This window comes from Equus quagga, chromosome 13, assembly GCF_021613505.1.
Source record: "Equus quagga isolate Etosha38 chromosome 13, UCLA_HA_Equagga_1.0, whole genome shotgun sequence".
Classification (NCBI taxonomy): domain Eukaryota; kingdom Metazoa; phylum Chordata; class Mammalia; order Perissodactyla; family Equidae; genus Equus; species Equus quagga.
The window spans coordinates 53,379,037-53,399,655 of NC_060279.1; the positions used below are offsets into that span (position 1 = coordinate 53,379,037).

A 20,619-nucleotide genomic window follows, 5' to 3' on the forward strand; every position below is an offset into this window, starting at 1 on the left:
GCAGGTAAATGGCAGAGCCGGGATTCAAAGCCAGGCTGTCTGAGTTCATGGTCTGTACCCCTAACTGCGGCATGGGACTAAACAGAGGACTGAGCCCCTGTCCTTGTTACTGCCGCCAACAGGACTTTGTAGAGTGTTACTTCCTACAGTTGGCACTGAACACAACTTCCTTTTTCATTTTCCAACTATCAAGTTGAACATGCTTCTCCAGATGGCACACCATGCTGCCATCCTGGCCGCAGGGCCTGCCCTTCCCTCCCCTTCCATCCCGTTGGGGTCTCCACGTCTCCCCCTCAGCCGTCCATCCCCCTGTGCCTCCTCTCCTGGTGTCTCCCAGTCACAGCCCATCTTGAGTTGGGACCCTTGGCCACCTCGGCATTTCCTCCCCACGGTGGGGTGCACAGCCCGGCTCCTGGGTCCTGAGCTGCTGGACCAATGGTAGGCGGAAGGATGGACTCGTGGCTCTTGGCCTCAGCACCATCTTTCCCTGGCTCAGAAAAGCTGCTGCCCCCTCTTGGGCCTCCGTTTCCACCCCTGTGAAGTGCGACATGAGCCCCTCTCCTGCTGGCCTCTTGGAGCAGTGACAAGGGTCCAGAGTTTGAGAAGCAGCTTTGCGATCTCTCAAGTGACATATGCGGGGCAGGCGGCTGTGATTTCTCTGGGGCTGCAGATTAAAGAGACTGCCTGGTGGGCTCCCTCCCTCCCTCGTTTGCTTGGCACATATTTATTCAGCACTCACTACGTGCGGATGCTGCTGTAGATGTCGGGGAAACAGTGGTGATCTCTCCCTCATGGAAATTACGTTCTGGGGGAGCAGACAGACAATACACAAGGTGAACAGACAAGCAAGTAAAATGAGTGTACATTACAATGATATGTGAAGGAAAGAGTGTGGGGCTGAGACAGAGATTACATTAGCTGGATGACCAGGGAAGGCCTCTGAGGAGGTGACATTAAGCTGACAACTAGACCCGTCATGTGAAGAAAAGCATTTCTGGCACAAAGAATAGCAAGTGCAAAGGCCCTGAGACAGGAGAGAGGCTGGCATATTTGCAGAGCAGAAGGAGGCCAGTGTAGCTGGGGCAGCAGGAGCAAGGGGGAGGGTGGCATGAGCTCAGGTCAGGTCAAGTGGGGCCCTGTCGGCCTGGGGAGGCTTGGGTTCCCTTGGAAGGAGAAGCCACTGAGAGATTTTCAGGTAGAGCTGTGTAGCGTCTGATTGGCACGTTCCTCTGGCTCTGGTGTGGAGGAGAGAGTTGGAGCTGAGTGGCATCAGTGGGACCTGTCACGGGCCAGTGCATGGCTGGGCACAAGATGATGGGGGCCGGGCCGGGCCAAGGCAGTGGAAGTGGGGAGAGGAGGATGATGCTGGGTGCAGCTTGGGGTGGAATCAGCAGCAGCAGTGGGATATGGGGGGGTGACAGCAAGAGAGAGGTCAAGGATGATGGAGTCCTAGGTTTCTGGCTAAAACCAGAATGTTCTAGACCTGTGGCTCAGCGCCAGGCTCCAAATCCTGTCCTTCTGCCTAATGGGCAAGATGTCTTAGGAGCTGGGGCCAGTGGACCCTGTAGGGGCTGAAGCCTCTGCTTCTCGTTCATTGCTGTAGCCCCAGGGTGCTCAAGAAATGTTTGTTGAATAAATGAATGGGAGTTCCCAAGCCCTACCTTCTCTTTGCCTCGGTTAACCCATCTCTAAAAGGGTATCCCCGCCTTCTAGCTCCTTCCCTGGGGGTCTGGTCACCCCAGAAGGCCTGTGTCCATCTGGGCCAGGAGTCAGGACCATCCAGGAGCAGGCCCTGGCTCCCCAGGGCCCCTCTCCAGTCTGAAACCTCAAATTACCTGTGGGGTGGGCGGGGGCTGCGTTTCCATCCCGGCCAGATGCGCATGGCAGGCCCGGCCTCCCTTAATGACACCTTGCCCGCAGCCCTCTTGCTGGAGTAGGAGGGGAGGGGGCCCAGCCCAGCCTAAGCTGTGGTTTCTTTTTCCATTGCGTCAGGCCTCAGGGTCCGGCCCGCCTGCCCGCTGCCGGGCTGGCACAGAGGGGCCTGCTCTGACCCCTGCCCGCCCTGACTCCAGACATCATGTGCTCCCCGTTTCGGGCATCCAGAAGTTTCCAGCCAGAGGGTGAGTTGGGATGAGGGACGTGCCCCCAGCTGGGGGAGAAGCGCCCCTTCCCTGCCCATCCATCGCTCACTCTAACGGGGCCTGTGCGCTGGTCCAGGTCGAGCTGCAGTGGGCTCCGAGGAACCCAGCCCAGCCCGACCCTCCCCTGTGGCCTGGCCCTTCTGGCCGTGTCCTCAGCCAGGCCGGAGCCAGCGAGGAGGAAGAGGCTAGTGAGTAACCCAGGGCAGCGTGCTGGTGGCTTGGACCGGAGGAGGGCGGGGGCTGGGAGAAGTGGCCCCGGGGTGTGTGTAGGCACGTGTGCCTTTCCGTCTGTGAATCTGGGGGCATGTGTGCACGTGTGTATATGTGACCACACACGTGTGTTCATGCACGAGAAAGTGTGTGAATCTGGGCACGTGTGCCTGACACCCCTCAGGATGAAAACAGATGTGTCTGACTTGGCAGCAGGGGGATGGTGGCCCAGGTGGTCCATGACATCCAGCATGTCATGAAGGGGGCCTGTGAGGTGGAGAGGAGGTGGGTGAGCTGGAGTCCACCCCGTCAGTGATGATGGGAGATGCAGGGGTGGTACAGGGTGACCCCAGAGGAACTGGTGACTTTGGGCTCACTAGGGCCCTCTGAGCCTCAGGCTCCCTTTGGCCTGGCTGATCTCGGCTGTCCCCACCTAGTTCCTCGTTCCTCATCATGCTTGGCAGTGCCCCCGCTGGGCCGGAAGGTGACACATTGGCCTGGGGGTCTGGAGATCCAGCCCACATCCTGCCTCTGCTGTTTCCTGGCCGGGTGACCTTGGGCAGGTGACTTCTGCTCTCTGGGCCTCAGTTTCCTCATCTGCAAAAGGGGGGTGGCTGTCATGCCCCACCCAACCTCTAGGGAGTTGTCGGCATACACAGGTGTTCTCTCAGCCCCGCAGCGAGATGTCCACTGGGCATCCCTAAGCCCGCCCCCCTTGCCGGGCCGAGGACTCGCTCCCTCCCCCACTTGGCATGGCCACCCAGCTGCACACAGCGAGCTGGAATGCACTTCTCCAGCCCCTCTGGTGGAAACCGATTTTTACGCGACAAGAATAAATCCTGCAGGCAAATTGCAGTGCTGTCCTGACATTCTGGGCCCATGTGATTGTAATGAGGTTCTGGGGACTGGGGGTGGGAGGGAGGGGGCTGAGCGCTGGCTTTGTCACTGTCCAGAACCTCTCCTTGCCAGGCATGCCGGGGCGCCATGTGTCTGGACGGGGAGAAGGGCCTCTGGGCCAGCCCCACACTCGCCCAGGCCTCCTGCAGACCAGCCATGTCTGCCCAGTACGAGGCTGGTGCTTGGGGAGGGGGCTGTGGCTGGGGGCCAGGGGAGGGGCCAGGCCCAGCGTTGGTCCTCCCTGCCTGGACCACAGCGGCCTCCTCGCTGGGCCCCCCGCTGCCTCTTCCTAGTCCAGCAGTCCCTTCTCCCCACAGGGGTGGGAGGGAGCCTTTACAAACACAAATTGGGTCATGTCGCCCCTCTGCTTAGAACCTCGGAGCCTTCCATCACTCTCAGAATAAGCTCCCCTCCGTATCGGGGGGGCCCCCAGCCCGCGGGCCTGGCAGCTCTGCCCACCTCTCTGCCAGGCTGGAACGAGAGCTCTGGGAGGTGAGATGGCAGCCTCCCCCGAGGGTCCCGGGCCTGGCACGCTTCCTGGGACCTGCTAGACGTGCAGTCCCCACTCTAGAGTGAGTGAGTGAGCCTCAGCGTCTCTGGAAGACGGGCCGTGTCAGCACCTGCCTCTCGAGATGAGACGGAGCAAGGATTAGGGACACGGTGCCAGCCACGTGCTCAGCCTCAGCGGGGTCAGTGCTCAAAGCACAGTGAGGTGGATTCGTGTCCCCGGGGGGACCCTCCCCTCCGCTCCTGCCTCTGGGCAGGGCAGGGACAGATTCCCACTCAGCAGGGAGGGCACGAGGTACTAGTCCAGGAGTTGGAGCCTGGCCTTGTGGGTAAGGGTCTGGGGGCTGGACTCGTCCACGCGGAGGTGGGATCTGTGCTAGGTTCACATGCGCCGGGGGAGGTAAGATCTGACCACGGGAGTCCCGTGGGGCTGTGTTGTGATGTCTGTGCACAGACGAGGAAACTGAGGCACAGAGGGCTTGTCTGCAGGGCCTGTTGCGGGTGGGACTCAGAGCTCCCCTCTGCCCCTTGAGATGGGTTTCTCCACACTTGCTCCGAAGGAACACCTCACACTTGGAGGAAAACAGAACTGCCGAAAGTAACCAAATGCCAGTAATTAGCCTCGGCAGTGGAGGGGGCACGTAAGGCCCAGTGCGTGGAAACTTTGGGCAGTCGTGTACGGGTGAAAGAATGAATTCTGTGTTGAGGACTAAGACCAACCGAGGCAGCATCTGAGCGATGTGGAGGGTTTGTGTGTTCATCGATTTATATACTTGTCCTCTTTTTATTCAACAAATATATCCTGAGTGTCTCCTTTGCACGAGTCACTGTGCTTAGGCTGGAGATACAGGACGAACAAGATAGACCATGAACAAGGCCAGGTTTTGGATAAAGTACCAGAAGTGAGCTTCCTAGTGGCCAAAGCAATGAGGGAAACCTGAGCCATTACATGCTCCACTGCAGCCACAATATACCATCATGTTAATTGCTCAGAGAAGCCCCGATTTTTCCTGGCAAAAGGAATGTCTCTGATGCCCACGTCCGCTGTGGTTTGTTGCTGATCTCACAGGGACAGCTTGCACCTGTGTGTATTTCACAGGTGAAGACAGACCAAAGCAGAGTCTATCTAACTACACACGCCCACCAGAGACTCCTTTTTGATGCATTTCCTGCTTTCTCCTTCCTCCAAGCTTTGGCGTGTGTTATCCCCCCGACACACACCCCTTTCCTTCCATCTCTCTACGCACATCTTGAAGGTCGGGGTGACGCCCCCCAGGGTGGAGTGGACTAGCTGATGTCTGTGCCCTCTGACCCCCTCCCCTTTCCCCCTAGACTGCCAGGAACTGCTGCCGCCGCCGACCCCCATGGCCTACACACCGGGCGGGGGTGCCCCAGCACGGGGGGCAGCCCCCGTGGGCTCCCAGTACTGCGTGTGCAAGGTGGAGTTGTCGGTGAGTGGCCAGAACCTGTTGGACCGGGACATCACCTCCAAGTCTGATCCCTTCTGTGTCCTCTTTACGGAGAACAATGGCCGGTGGATCGAGGTGAGGCCCCACCGTGTGCGTCTGCAGTGGGTGGTGGGTGGGGGTGCTGGGGAGGGGCTCCCGCTGGATCCGGGGACCTCCGGTCAGGCCCTTGGATGGAGTTAGAGTGTAGGCCGGGAGTGATTTAGAAAATTGTTGCTTTTCAAATTGAATTTTATTTAAAATATATTTACAATATTACTTAAAATAATTATATTTGTGTTTAGGTTATTATAATTCATAGATTTCTATTTATAATTATACAATTTTATATTTGTTGTTTTATATCATAATATTTTAAATTATTATAATAGCTAGTTAAAATCTTGAGTTTTACAAAATGCTTGCTTCCACTTTTTTTGTTTTGAGGGAGATTAGCCCTGAGCTAACATCCGCTGCCAATTCTCCTCTTTTTGCTGAGGAAGACTGGCCCTGAGCTAACATCCGTGCCCATATTCTTCTACTTTTTATGTGGGACGCCTACCACAGCATGGCTTGATAAGCATGCATAGGTCTACACCCGGGATCCAAACCAGCGAACCCTGGGCCACAGAAGAGGATGTACGAACTTAACCACTGCACCACTGGGTGGGCCCCTGCTCGCTTCCACTTTTTATTTTTTTATTTTTTGAGGAAGATTAGCCCTGAGCTAACATCCGCTGCCAATCCTCTTTTTGCTGAGGAAGCCTGGCCCTGAGCTAACATCCATGCCCATCTTCCTCTACTTTATGTGTGGGACGCCTACCCACAGCATGGCGTGCCAAGCAGTGCCATATCCGCAGCTGGGATCCGAACTGGAGAACCTTGGGCCGCAGAGAAGCGGAACGTGCGAACTTAACTGCTGCACCACCGGGCTGGCCCCGCTTCCACTTTTTAAATAACCTTCCACACTTATTCCTAAATGAACACACATTGAGGAGTGAACAGAGAAATAGAGAATTCAGGCTCTGGTCCAGGAGCTGGACCAAGACCCAGCTCTGTCACTCCCTGCTGTGTGGCCTTGGGCAAGTGACTGTCCCTCCCTGAGCCTGTCTCCTCATCTGTGACTTGAGGATTTTGTCCTTGCCTATCTTGGAGAGCCCCACCTGGGGATGTGGATGGTGCCTCCACCCAGGACTTCTGCGCTGGCAGACTTTGTCCTGAGGGCTGGGGAGAGACGGAGCTGGAGGAAGGATGTTGAGAAATCTACACTGTTAAGTTGCAAAAATTGCTTGGTTCCTATTCCAAAGGGGTTTATAGTCATTGTAATAAATTTGGAAAATCCAGATAGACCTAAAGAAAAAAATCAGAACGGTTGGGAGCCTGCCCATCGGGGAGATCGACTGTTAACGTCTGGTATCTGGCCTTCCAGATAGTTTTACATGCGTGTACATTTTCCAAAATATGTATCTATTTTTATAGTTATTTAACTGGGCCGCAGTGGGCATCCGACTGGACACACAGTGGTTCACGCAGAGTTTCCACAGGCGTTGGGTCCTAATTCTCGTGCCCAGGAGGTGGTGCTGAGATTGCGGACCCATTTTACAGAGGGGAAACGGAGGTCCAGGGCCGGTGGGGACTCCGCTGTGCCACCCAGTGCATTGGTGGTGCAGCCAGAAGTGGGAGGTGGGACGTGGGGTGAGCCGAGGCCTCCTGGGGGGAGCCCCAGACCTGGCAGGTCTGGAGCACCCTGCTGTCCTCTGCCAGGCCCCCGGCACCCCCGGCTGCCCCTCAGCGAGTGGCGTCCTCCCCCACGGCACCCCGCCCCCATTCATGGCATTCCCCACCCCCTGACGGCCTCTGTCCCACCCAGGCCGGCCACCCTGGCTAAAAATAGCCCGAGGCCAGGACCTCGTCCCTCCCGGCTGCTCCAGCCCTTGGAGATGGACTGGGCGGGAGGAAGGTCAGCACGGCCCCGGCTCCAGAATAGACCATCACCCAGACTCCGCGGTTTGGGGCCTCAGTGTCACGAGACCAAGAGGCGGGGTTCCTGGCCCAGCCCCACAGTACACGGCCCTGTCCTTACCCAGCCTCAGCTTCCCCAGTAGGTGGGGGCTGTGGAGCCGCACAGTTGCCAGTTTTGACATCCCAGGATTCTATACAGGGCACAACCTCTGCCTGGGGGGTGTGGGGTTGGGGGGGGCCGACCCCACCTCCCCATAAACACTCCTCCTTCTTTCTGTGTCCTCTCTCAGCTTCCATGTAAAATGTGGGCTAAATGAAGGGCTCTCCCAAAATAAAAAGGATGAAAACCACAGATGGTCACATCCCTTCATTTTGCAGAAGTGGAAACTGAGGCCCAGATGGGAAAAGGGACTTGCTCTCTGTCACTTACCTAGGAAGGGACAGGGCCGAGCTCTTACCCTGGCACCTGGGTATGTATGGAGCCAGGGCCAGAGAGTTAAGAATGTGAGTGCTAGAGTCAGACCTGGGTTCAAATCTTGGCCCTGCCCCTCTAGCTGTTCAACCTTGGGTAAGTCACTTAACCTCTCTGTGCTTCAGTGTCCTCCTCTGTGAGCTGGGAGTAAGAATCGCTTCAGCCACCCAGGTAACTAACTGGCCGTGAGTGCCCGGCACAGAGACGTGTTCAGCCAGGTAGCAGAATGGTGTCCAGCAGCCCGGGAAGCGGGGAACCAACGCCTGACTCTGACTCCTGTTCCTCATTCCTCTGCCCCTCTGCCAGTACGACAGGACGGAGACCGCAGTCAACAACCTCAACCCCGCGTTCTCCAAGAAGTTTGTGCTGGACTACCACTTTGAGGAGGTGCAGAAGCTCCAGTTCGCCCTGTTCGACCAGGACAAGTCCAGCGCGCAGCTCGACGAGCACGACTTCCTGGGCCAGTTCTCCTGCAGCCTGGGCACGGTGAGCGGGCCTCCTGCAGGCGGGCGGGGCGGGCCCCCCCCCCCCGGGCCTCACCCCGCTCCCAGGGACACGGCAGCCCCTCGGAGAGTCCCTCCTGCCCCCTGCTTTCCCCGACCCCATTTTTCTGGCTTTGGGGGCTGGCAGGCACAGGAAGGGGGAGTAGCCTGTGGGTTTGGGGCCCGGCTGAAGAGCTCCCACCGGAAGACATGGAGCACAGTGCCAGCCCGTTGTTGGCACCCGGGAATGGGGACCCCACGTGGCCAGAGCTTCTGATGGCTAGAAGCAATGAAGCGTGGTCTTGGCTTCCTGGGGTAGGGGCATCCGACAGCAGCCAAGACACCCCTGGTAGTCCCACTTCAAGGCTGGCTTGCTGTGTGACCTTGGGTAACTTCCTTTCCTCCTCTGGGCCATACTTCCCCATCCAGCTCAGTCCTTGGTGAGCTTATGGGGGGAGGAACAGGGCTAGGAGCCCCCGACAGAAGTTCCAGTCATCGTTTCTAGCTATGTGCCCTTGGGCAAGCCCCACCTGCTTCTGGGCTTCAGTGTCCCCACATGTCAGGGAGTTAATGATGACCGCCCAGCCTGGAGGGTTGGGGAGGGAATAAAGCGGGAAATGCTTTGAGAGGACCTGGTGGAGATTGAAATGCCCTGGGCCTTCCAAGAGGCGACAGTCAATGAGAAAAGCAGGGGCCCTACAGCTGTGTAAGAAGCGGGGCGCTCTGTCAGGTCCCTGCCGCGGGGCTGCACCCTCCAGGGTGACCGAGGAGAGGCTTCAGGACGAGGGGCGGCCGCAGGGCCTGACACCGGCAGGAAGCCACGCTCTAGCCTGGAGGGAGGGGCAGGGCCGGAAGCGCTGTGGCCATGGCGAGAGCTGTGGCCATGGGGGGGCCCTGGACTCAGCTGAGGCCGGTGACAAACAGCAGAGCTCCTGCTAGACCGCAGCCCAGCCGTGCCCCCCGGCTCTCCCGGCTCCTGCTGGCACCCCCATTGGTGAACCCCCGAAAGCCAGAGGCAGGGGGAGCGGGTGACGCAGCCACAGTGGCACAGAGCAGGCGGGAAGGGCAGAGAGTGGCCTGGGGAGACAGACCAGCCCCGGGTGAATAGGAATGTGCTCATATCGGCACAAAGACACATGGCCGTTTTCCGGGAGAAGCGGGGGTCCTATGCTGCGTGTGGGAATGGGGTCTTCAGGGGCTGGATAGGGTGACTTTACGATATGCTCCACTCCTCCTTTCTGTGCTGTAGTGACCGCTGAACCCTGTGTGAATGTCTTCCCTCTTCAAACAGTGGAAACACACAGGAGTCAGGGTTTGAGCCTCTCCATCCGGGATCAGACCCTAGGGAAGGTGGCGGCTGTGGATGGCTTGTAGGGGCAGACAGGGGGATACACTCCCTACAGTTGTCTCCAGAATGGGAGCTTCACAAGAGCCTTTTCCTGGGGGCAGCCAGGTTGGTGGGGGTCGGACTGCCCAGATTCCATCCCAGCTGTGAGACCTTGGGCGAGTGTCTTAACCTCTCTGAACCTCAGTCTCCTCAGCCGCCCCCTGGGGTTAGCAGGCTGCTGTCTGCCTCCGGTGAGGAGGATCGCGCTGCGGGAGGTTTAGCCAGCCCCCGGCGTGGAGCACGAGCTGTGAGGGGCGCCTGTTGAGCATTTTCCTCCACGCCATCCCTCACGAGCGCCTCTCTCTCCTGTCTCCCCGAAGATCGTCTCCAGCAAGAAGATCACTCGGCCTCTGCTGCTGATGAATGGCAAGCCTGCGGGGAAGGGCCTGATTACGGTACTGGCCCCCTCCCCGCCCTCCCCCGCTCCGCCTCTGCCCGCTGCCTTCCTCCATCAATGGGCCTCTTGCCTGGCAGATAATCACCAGCTTTGTTTGGAGTAAAAAGCCCAACTTACAACTTAGCAACAGGTCTCTTAGCAACGGGCTCCTGGCTCCGCATATGATGCATTGGGGGCCGCCAAGCTGTGGGGAGGGGGGCTGTCAGAGGCCCCAACGGCCTCCTACTCCCTGGGCAGGGGCGCTCCGACTCCTCCCTGGAGGCCTCCAGCGCCCTCCCAGCATCCCCTCCCCGCACTGGCCCCTGACTGTCCTCCCTGGGGGTCGTTCAGAAGCGCCTGGCTCCTCGGAGCTCTGCTGGTGGCTGCGATGCGCGGTGATGCCCGAGGTGCGCGGTGGTGTCCGTGATGCGCAACGATTCCCATGGCGCAATGATTTCCGCGATGCGCGGTGGTGCCCGTGCTGCGCAGGCCCTTTGCCCTGCGACCTCCTCGGGCCTCACCCTCCCCGAAGGCAGGGCAACCTCGTTTTACAGAGGAGGGAACCGAATGAAGCCAGACAGGAAGCGCCCTGGGGCGGTTCAGCCAGACAGACTCTCCTGGCTTGTCGCCGGTCCCCTTCGGAGCCGTGTGCTGCCCCGGAGGGAACCGGCGGTGCCAGGGCGGAGGGGTCTCTGTGTGCGCGCGGGGCGTTGCCCCCCTGCCTTGGAACCTCCCTGCGCCCCGCCGCCCTAGGGACCCGGGAGTCCCCACCTCGCTCTCCTGCCTCGGTGTGTTTTACCCGCTTCATGACCCGGGTTAAGGCACACTGAATTCTTAGCATACCCTGCATATACCCCGGGCCCTTAACCTCTGCTCCTGCCACCCGGAATGTCCCCTCCCAACCTCCCCCCACCTCTCGGAGTTCGAAACCGCCCATGTAAATACCTTCCCGCGCCGGCCGGCTCCTGTCCACGTGGAAGCTTGCAGGCCGGCCCCACCCAGCCCGAGTACCGTCCCCTCTGGCACTTCCAGTGGTTCCACTAGGGGCCTCTGTCCCTCCTCTGTGAAAAGGGGTCAATAATAGGACCTGCCCTGCAGGTCGCTGAGCAGGTGTCAGCCGGAGGAGAGGAAGGGGGGCGGGGCATCAGCCCGGCTTCTGTCTGGGGTTCTGGAGGGTCGCCTAGCTTGTTGGGGGAGGCCGTCATAGAGGTGTGGGGGAGAGGAAGCCCCAGCCAAGAGAGGATGCAGCCCGCTGTGGCTGTTGGCCTGAGGGCTATGCCTGCCACTCTGTGGGGAGGGGGTGAGAGAGGCCCAGAGAGGGCAGATGGCAGCCTCGGGGTCACCCAGCTGGTCGGTCCCTGGCTGGGCTGAGGCCAGAGGGCCCTGGCTGATGGGGAAGGCCTGGAGGATGGATGACAGTGTGAGCTGATGGGACCACAGAGGGAGCTCAGGTGGCTCCCATCCCTGCCCGGGCCTCCCTTTCCCTGGCTGTACAGTGAAGTCGCTGGAATTCCTGCGGCCTTGGGGTTTTGAGGTGGCTGTGCTCTCTGGGTCTGCACTGGGGACCTGAGGGGGCCTGTCAGGCGGCTCCCTGGCCCAGAACCTCTCCTCAGGGCTCAAGATCACCCCTCGAGTCTGGTCCCTGCTTCATGTCCTCCCGCCATCCCATGGCCCCCTCTCCTGAGCCCTGTGGGGTCACTTCCTGGTTCCTCATATCCAGATGGTTTACAGCATTTTCCAGAAGATGGAGACTGGGAATTAGGGAAGACGAGAGACTTGTCCGAGTTCGCCTGGCACTCCCCCCTTCTTCCCCCTCCTGCCCTGAAGAATTGACTCCTGGGGCACAGTCAGGAGGCAGGGGGGACTAAGGAGCAGGTCCTGACCCCCCCCCCCCATTCCTCTGACCTTACAGATTGCGGCCCAGGAGCTGTCGGACAACCGGGTCGTCACACTGAGCCTGGCGGGCAGGAAGCTGGACAAGAAGGTGAGCTGGCAGCGGAGGGGGCTCTCTGCCAGGGAGCAGTGTCCCTCCTCAGCCCCAGGTCACATGGCCTAGCCTTGGGGCTTCTGGCCACCACCTTCATCATCCCCCCAGGGACCGGTCCAGAGCACAGGGCTCTACTGGCCACCTCTTAACCCCTGAGTAGTGAGTTTTCCCTCACGTAGAGGTATTCAAGACGTGGCAGGAAACCCACTCCTTGGGTCTCCCTATCACATTTAGTGTAAGTGCTAGGATCCTTGCAGTAACCAATGGGGCCCCACTGGATGTGTCACAGCCCCCTGACCTCGCCCCTTCCACTCTCCCCACCTTCATTCTGCTTCAGCCAGATCAGCCTCCTCGTTGTCCCAGGATAATACCAGACACCTTCCTGCCTCAGGACCTTTGCACTTGCTATTCCCTCTGTCTGGAGTGATCATTTCCCTGAGTATTCTCACCCCCATCAAGCCTTTGCTCTTATGTCACCTCCTCAGGGAAGTATTTCCTCAAACTGCAGTGGTTCCTGATTTCCCACTCCCTCATATTTTACTTGTTTCTTTAACGCTAATTACTGCCTAACATGTATTGTTTACTTTTTAAATTCTGTCTCCCCCACTTGAATGTAGGTTCTTTAGTGTGACACTTTATTAACCTAAATAAATGGCTTTTTAAAGGACATCATATCTTTTCTGTAATGTGCTGGATAGTTTCAGTTGTTCAGATCCCCACTAAAATAAGTTAAAATCACATCCTGCTGGGGGCCTCCCCTGCACTGGGGACAGTCACCCTTTGGAAGTCGTGCCCCGTCTGAGAGGCTGCAGGTGGAACTCCCGCGGGCTCCAGGTCTCAGGGTCTCTGAGCACAAGCTCTGGGGCCCCCAGATGGGCTGGCTTCTCCTGGGGGAGCCGGTTGGTCCCGGGGGCCGCAGCTGCCCTGGGCCTCTGCTTAGCCCTGCGGAGGTCGAGGGCAGGGGGCCCGGCTGGCTCTGCCCGCGGCTGCCACCCCTGATGCTGGGTGGGGGAGGCGGCTGGGCCACACCCCGCTCCCATCTGGAGCCAGAGCTGTGCCGCCCTCACGCGCGTCCTCCTGCTTCCTCCAGGATCTCTTTGGGAAGTCAGACCCATTTCTCGAGTTTTATAAGCCAGGAGATGATGGCAAGTGGATGCTGGTCCACAGGACTGAGGTGGGTGCCTGGGGGCCCGGGGGTCTCCCAGCCAGTGGGTCTGCAGCAGGGCCACCCCCACAGCGCAGGACGGGGCTGTGCAGTCACAGCCGTGCAGTGCGCAGGAAAACCCATAATGGCGCCCAAAGGACTTGTTCCCTCCCGGCCACGGGGATGCTCACTTCCATCCCCAGAAGTGTGGCTGTGGGCCTCTCCGTCTTGCCACCCCGTCCCCACTGGGCTGGCCCGACCCCAGAGCACTGCTGCCTCTGGGCCTGAGCCCACCCTCGCCCCTCACTGTCCTGCAGGTGATCAAGTACACGCTGGACCCCGTGTGGAAACCGTTCACTGTGCCATTGGTGTCCCTGTGTGATGGGGACATGGAGAAGCCCATCCAGGTGAGGGGGCTCCCCACCCTGCCACCTCCAGCCTCCCGCCCCGTCTGCCCGAGGCTTCCTGGGGGGGGGCCTTAGCAGAGCTCTTTCTTATTAAGACAGGAAGAGCACCCACCGCGGGGCGGGGCTCGGTCCTGGTCCCAGGTCTGCCTGACCCTCTGAGTGATCTGGGCAGGGCCCCCGTCTCTGCGGGCCCTTCTCCGAGACGGGCACAGAATGGCGGCCGCCTCCTTCCCGAGGGCTGCGGTGCTGCTAGCTGAGGCACTGGATGCGGAAACGCCTGGAAACGGCCAGGCGCTGTCGCTGTGATGAAGACCATGACTCCTGGTCTCCAAAAGCCCTCAGTCCTCAGGGGCCATGTCTGAGCAGATGGGGGCAGCAAGGCGGCCAGGCCAGGGCGGGATCCCCAAACAGGGTTCCAGGACAGCTGAGTCTGGACTGCCACTTTGAGGCTTTGGGCCTCCCTCTCAGGGCATCGGTTTACCCATCAGTACAATGGAATGGGTACGAAAATACCTGCCTTCCTCCTAGGAGTGTCACGGCAGCTGAGTTAGCATGCAAAGCTGGGGGGTTTTGTGCCCATCTCAGGGGAAAAAACATCTAAAAGAAGCTCCAGGCCGTGGCCTATGAGGCCAGGTGGGCCACAACCCAAGACAGATGGCAAGCTGAGTGACAGGTGTGTGAGGAGTCGAGCTTCCTGCACCAGAGGGTACAGCCTCTGTTGGTGGGGTGGGCACGCTTTCTTCTTTTTCCAGCAATCCTGGAAGGCTTCCTGTAGGAGGCAATTCAGGAGGTAACACCGTGATCCCAGGCCAGCTAGGCAGATGCTGGGGGGAGAGGGAGGCACCACCAAAACGAAGACATGGGGTCTGCTCAGGAAGCTGAGAGGGGCTGGAGAGCACTGCTTCGGGGGGCAGCTCTGGGGTGACCTCACTGGACCCACCCAGGTCATGTGCTACGACTATGACAACGATGGAGGCCACGACTTCATCGGCGAGTTTCAGACCTCAGTGTCACAGATGTGTGCTGCTCAGGATGGCATCCCGGTGAGCTGGGTGCCTGCGGGACCCCAAGACCTCAGTAGGGCATGGGGACGGGCACAGGTTTTGAATCAGGGGCTCAGACCCCACCTGTCTCTGTATGACCTTAAGCAAGACAGTCGTTCTCTCTGAGCCTCAGTTTCCCCACCTGTCAAATAGGGGCAGAGGAGTAGAGTGGGAATTAAATGAGACGATACTGGTAAAGTGCCTGGCACATGGTGAGCCCTCAGGAGCTATCCATTAAACTCACCCCAAGGAGCTGGGTCCTGGGTGACAGTTCTGGGTGCATGAGTAGACAGGATGTAGGTGGGTTGTCTGGGGTGGGGACAGATGCAGAGCCGCCCACCTTGGGCAGGCACAGCCTGGTGTGAGCCCAGGGTGACAGGACCATTTCTGGTGTGGACGTCCAGGAAGGCTTCCTGGAGGAGGCGTGCTGGCCCTGGTCAATGCTGTGGAGGGGATTCTGGGGCCCGGGGGAGGGTCAGTCCCCGTGGAAGCCCTGAGCTGAGCTTCCCTTTCTCTCCCGTGTTGCCCAGCTGGAGTTCGAGTGCATCAACCCCAAGAAGCAGAAGAAAAAAAAGAACTATAAAAACTCGGGCATCATCATCCTGCGTTCCTGCAAGGTGGGCGGCGGGGGCGGGCACAGGGCAGGGGTCGCACGGGCAGGGGTCACGCAGAAGACATGGACAGAGCTATCTCATCAGGAATGGAGCCAGCGGGGCGTGGGTGCAGGTCCTGGTTCTGCCGTGTCCTGGCTCTGTGACCTGAGCCTAGGCTCTCTGGGCCTCAGTTTCCTCATCTGGAGGATGGGGGTGTTAACGAGGTCGAGCGTGAAGGGTTAGTCTCCTATCACGTTCCTGTGCGGAGGTCACGAGATGACCTCCCGGGGCCTCTCCTGGTTGGAGGTCACTGTAGAGAGTGGCTGCTCCCCAGGCTGGTGGCTCGTCCATTGCATGTTGGGCATCCAGGGGGCAGAGGACGTCGGCGGGGGCACCCTGTCCTCTGGCAGCGACATCAGTGAGGGCTCGGGTAACCGTGACTCCCGTGGGGTAGCCGAGGCCGCTGAGGCCCAGCAAGGCAGCAAATGCACACAGCAGAGGTCAGGGGCCAGGACCCCCGATACCTGGGAGACAGGCATCTGGTGGAGTCGGGCGGGATGTTAAGGGAGCCACCTGGGCCGTGGCAGCGAGAGCCGGGCGCTGGGCCGGAAGGTTCCAAGTGAGTCCTGGCACTCCCTCTGCCAGCTGGCGGGCCGGGACCCCAGGCTTTGTGTCCTGGTCTGGAGGCGGTGCTGTCGAACGGCGTCCGTGTGAGCGTCCGGTGGGGTCCCACGCCCAGGCGCGCCGAGGAAGTGAGCTGTCGGTTGCAGCATCATGATTTCGGGGCCTTGTTTCTGAAACCTGTCCTTCACATCCCCCTTTCATGGTTCTGGGCACCTGCCTTACTTATTTTTTGTTATAATCAGCCTGCCTCCTCCCCTCATTCTGGTTTCTTTTTTTTACTTAAATACATTTATTTTGAAAGGAACGCTTATAACTCCACCAAAATTGGAAGGCCAATATCCTTTGCCAGAAGGAAGCAAAGAGCATCAAAACAAACGCAGTGTTTTAGCAGCTTTGTTAATTTATAGCAGAAGGCCTTGGGCCAGAGGCCCGGCCGCTCTCTGTTGAAAGTGGAGGTTGGCGAGGGCTCGAGAGGGCTTCCCAGTGAAGAGCCACCAGTCGCAGCTTTCCGAGCCATGTAACTGGTGGGTGTGCTTGCCGCTGGGCCCTGGGACCCTGCCTGGCGTCGCGCTGCGTCTGTGTGTCTGTGTGCCCCCCGCCCGCTGGGAACCGTTGCTCTGAGTGCCTGGTTCCACAGAGATCTGCGTTTGTGGTCATCAGATCCTGTCCGTCTGCCCTTGGGCCTCCTTGACCCTAGGGAGGTTTCAGGGCCGACAGCAGCAGCTCTCAGGTCCTTGGTGGAGTGTGGCCAGGCGGAGGGCTAGCCCGCAGGTGCAGGGCGGCCCCCTCATCCCCCGCTTTCTTCCAGATAAGCCGAGACTACTCCTTCCTGGACTACATCCTGGGAGGCTGCCAGCTCATGTTCACCGTAAGGCTCCCCCGCCACCCCCAGCATCCTGCCAGGGCGAGGGGGGTGTGGCCCAGAGGAGAGGGCAGAGGCCGACGGGCCTGAGTCAGGGCTCAGCGGCAGGTCAGGGCCTGGCCCCCAGGCCTCGGAGCATCGCAGGCTACACCCCTACAGAAGGAAAAAAGCCAGATTCCTCCTCACTACAGGCCTTCCTGCCTCACCTCGCCTGCCACCCCCTCCTCCCGGCTCCCTCGGCTCCATCCACACTGGTCCTCACTGTCCCCCAGCGTGCCAGGCTCGTCTGTCCTCGGGCGTTGCATTTGCTGTTCCCTCTGCCTGGAACACTCTTCCCCGGCACCTTCTCCTGGCTGCCGCGCTGCCATCCTTCAGGCCGTGGCACAGCGGTCACCTCCTTGTCACCTCCCCCGATGCCTCCAGTTCCTCGTTGTCGCTTCTCCTATTTCACTGTCTTCAGGGCACTCTGAAATGATCTTGAGTATTTCTCGCTGGTGCCTGTTGGTCCGCCCACTAGACTGAGTGCCCTCAGGGCAGGACTGTCTTGTTTCGGCTCCGGCCTCAGCACATTGCACGGTCCCGGCAGGAAGCAGGTGCTCAGCACATGCTGCTTGAAAGAATGGACTGTCCCTCTGCCCGGGATCTGGAGTGTGCCCCGTTCACCTGGTCTTTTGTGGCTCACCGGGAGGGAAGGCCCAGGCCCAGCGGGAAGCCTGCTGGGGTCCCAGGCTCGGCCCACCTCCTGCCTTGCCTCAGCACTCTCCCTCAGCACCTCTGTATCCCATGGGGGCTGCAGGCCGTCTGCAGGACTATGTGGAGCCAGGGGATTGGCCTTGTTGACCTCTAGCCCCGCTGGTCCACAGCCCCTCCCCTCCCCCACAGAGAGGCCGGGCCCTCCTGTTCCTCCTGTGTGCGGGTGTCATTCAGCAAATGCGTACTGAGCACCTCCCGTGTGCCATGCTCTAGCCTGCGCCCTGCAGAGGTCCCTCGAGGACTAGGACATGCCACCCTGACTTTGGGGAGCAGCCCCAGCCCACGGTCACCAAGTTCCAAGGCGGCCGTCTCTGCCCTGGGTCCCTCTCCTAACGCTGCTGCTGTGCAGTCCTGGCCGAGGCTCCGTGCGGCTCCTCTGGGGTTGGGCTAGGCTTCTCTTGGGTTGAGAGAGCAGTGGAGCCCGGGTCCCTGCCCACGCGTCACCCCAGTCCCTGTGGAGTACCACCCCGGCGCTCTGTGCCCAGCCCTGGACCTGGCTCCTTGGAGGCAGGGGTCTGGCCTGCAATGAGTCTGGTGGGGAGCCGGCCCTGCCTGACCAGGCAGCACCAGGTCCAGGGCCCCTGGGTCTGAGGGATGGTGGGGAGATGGCTTGGGGTGGCAGCGAGGCATCTGGGGAGGCTTTACTGGGGCAGTGGCATTTGAATTGGGCCTAAAAGATGGAGGAGAACTGGATAGGGAGAAAAGATGGCCTGGCTCTTCATGTAGAGGGAAGCTTATGAATAAAGCCTGGAAACGGGAACAGATAAGTGGGTACGTAGTGACAGTGGGGGGGAAAAAGGAATTAGAGGCTGTAAGTTGGCCTTGTGTCACATCTGGGCCATAGACTTTATGCTTGGGCAATAGGGAGCCACAGATGGCATTAGAGCCAGAGGAGTAATACAATCAGACAGTTTCCAGGTTTCAGGTCTTCCCATGTCCCGTCAGCCTCTCTGATCCCTGGGGGTAAGATAGAGAGCTGGGATCTCTGGCCATACTGGGGGGCCTTTTTCCCCACTCTGCAGGTTGGGATAGACTTCACAGCCTCCAACGGGAATCCCCTTGACCCGTCCTCTTTGCACTATATCAACCCCATGGGCACCAACGAATACCTGTCAGCCATCTGGGCTGTCGGGCAGATCATCCAGGATTATGACAGGTAAGCTTGGGGAGGGACTCTGAAGGTCAGCTCGGGTTCCGTCCAGCCTGAGAAGCTCATTTTGTCAAAGGTAGAAGGGACCCAGAGATCACCAAATTTAGGAATGGCCAGCACATGGCATATGTGCCATTATTGCCCATTCTGATCCCTGTAGCAGACATTGCTAATCGATTGCTGAACTCTTACCTACCGAGCCCAGATCCACACGGGATCCTTCTCCACAAAGCACACCAAATAGCCAGTAAGGGAATGAGTCAAGATAGAAGGTGACACTGCTTTGCTGTTGCTGCAAGCTCTCGTTTCAGAGCGGAGGAGGTGGAGGCCCAGGGTGGGGTGGAGAATTTGTTCAGAGTCACATGGATCAGGAGGACTGGAAGCCAGACATTCTCGTTCCTGGGCCCGGGTCCTCACGGCCTGACAGCCTCGCTCCTGTTGGGAACCTCAGAGGAGCAGCCTCTTCCCTGCCCCCCGTGCTTCCTGGAGGACTTCGGGTGGGGACAGTGGAAAGGCAGGGACAGACAGCTGTGAAGAGGGTGTGGCCGCCAACAGCATGGGCCAGATGCGAAGTCCAGAGAGCCCCAGAGGATCCAGGAGTCAGTTGAGGGTTGTGGCGTCATTGTCACAGGTGGTGCTCGTTGGGACCTCCAGGTCAGAGGGTGGAGTGACCAGGAGGCCAACACATGGGGAGCAGAGGAGGAAGGTGCCGATGCCAGAGACCTGGCAGGAACGAGAGCAGACTCGAGGATCCTGTGTGCACTTGGCCTCCTCGAGAGAGGCAGCCTGAGGACCATCCTCTGACTCCCAGGAGGCTCAGGGCCTAAGTGGCGGCTGTGATCCCAGGCCACATTAAAAGAAGTACGACATGCAGAGCAAGGGAGGTGGAAGTCCCATCTGCGTGGTCGGGTCGGGGAGCCTGCTGTTGCTGCTCCAGCTGCCCCCTCAGCCCTCTCGCTGAGCCTTCTCACGGGCATTCAGACTGAGCAAGGCCCCGCCGACCGCTGGAGCCCTGCCCTGCTCCTGCCCCTCTCCCTGTCCCTCTTGCCATCCCACTGAGAGGCAGCCCCACTCCCCAGAAGCCTTCACTCCCTTCCCGCATCTCCTCCGTCTTCCTTTCAGCAGATCCTTCCAAAACATCCTTGAATCCAACCTCTGCTCCCACCCCACTGCTCCCAGCCTGCTGGAGCACCATCACCTCCTGCACAGACCGCTTCAGTAGCCTCCTCACTGGCCCCCTGTTCTGCCCTGGCCCCTGACGGTTTGTCCTCCACACGTCAGGGGGAGCCTAGATAAATAGCTGTTGAACTAATGAACAGATGTGACAGGGTCCCTGCCCTCGGGGAAGCCCTCCTCAAGGGGAAGAAATCACCACAGTCCCGAGACACCAGTTTACACGTGAGGCAGGAGCTGTGGGAGCACCAAAGAGAGCAGCATCCTGGGGTATCAGGGACCATTTGAACTGGGCCTTGGAGGATGAGTAGGAGTTTGCCATGGGGAACAGATTGAGGAGAGGTGTTTCAGGAGGGGGCACGACAGGATTGAAGTTGGAGTGTGAAGGTGCCCTGTGTGTTTGGGGACAGCAAGTGGCCAGGGCTAGGGGAGTAGGTTGTGAGGGACAACAGGTGGAAGGAGATGAGACTAGGCTGTGGGGCCCGATGATGAAGGGCCTTGAGTGCTAAGCCAGAGTTCTCATTTTAGGACAATTCTTCCAAGCCATAAAAGGGAGGTCAAGAGACAGGCAGTCCATTTCACGGCCATCACGACCTTGGTTTAGTGGCTGCCCGAGGTCTCAGTTTGAGAAGGATCTAGAAGCTGCACCCAGACCCATTGGTTAGAAGTGCTGTGGTTGATTAGCAATGTCTGCCACAGGTGCAGATGGGGTCACCAGGTGCCCAGAGGTGGGTTTGGGCTCAGGTCATTGAACAGAGCTTTTTCTAGGGGTGGTGAGCTTTGTCTTTCTGTCCTTGGGGGTGTGCAAGGCAGAGTGGGCCGAGCCCTGGGGGGGTGAGGGGGGCATGGAAGGTGAGGCCCTGTCCAGCTGTCTCACAGTTTCTCCTCTTCTCTCTGATCAGTGACAAGATGTTTCCGGCTCTGGGCTTTGGGGCCCAGTTACCCCCAGACTGGAAGGTGAGTGAGGCTGGCCTCTTCTCTTTTGGTCGAGATGGGGTTCACGT

The 20,619-nt window shown here is 59.4% G+C and overlaps 1 protein-coding gene across 2 annotated transcripts in view; it reads left to right on the forward strand.

Moving 5' to 3' along the window:
• The first annotated feature begins 2,062 nt into the window (after nt 1–2,062).
• Nucleotides 2,063–20,619, forward strand: part of CPNE2 (copine 2) — a 33,776-nt gene continuing 15,219 nt past the window's right edge. For both annotated transcript variants that reach the window (XM_046682845.1, XM_046682846.1), the window contains exons 1-12: nt 2,063–2,120; nt 5,088–5,299; nt 7,941–8,120; nt 9,824–9,898; nt 11,792–11,863; nt 12,957–13,040; nt 13,328–13,417; nt 14,362–14,460; nt 14,991–15,077; nt 16,486–16,545; nt 18,315–18,448; nt 20,518–20,572. In XM_046682845.1, coding sequence (XP_046538801.1) covers nt 2,078–2,120; nt 5,088–5,299; nt 7,941–8,120; nt 9,824–9,898; nt 11,792–11,863; nt 12,957–13,040; nt 13,328–13,417; nt 14,362–14,460; nt 14,991–15,077; nt 16,486–16,545; nt 18,315–18,448; nt 20,518–20,572 — 1,191 coding nt within the window. In that variant the 5' untranslated portion in view covers nt 2,063–2,077. The remainder of the gene's footprint in view (nt 2,121–5,087; nt 5,300–7,940; nt 8,121–9,823; nt 9,899–11,791; nt 11,864–12,956; nt 13,041–13,327; nt 13,418–14,361; nt 14,461–14,990; nt 15,078–16,485; nt 16,546–18,314; nt 18,449–20,517; nt 20,573–20,619) is intronic.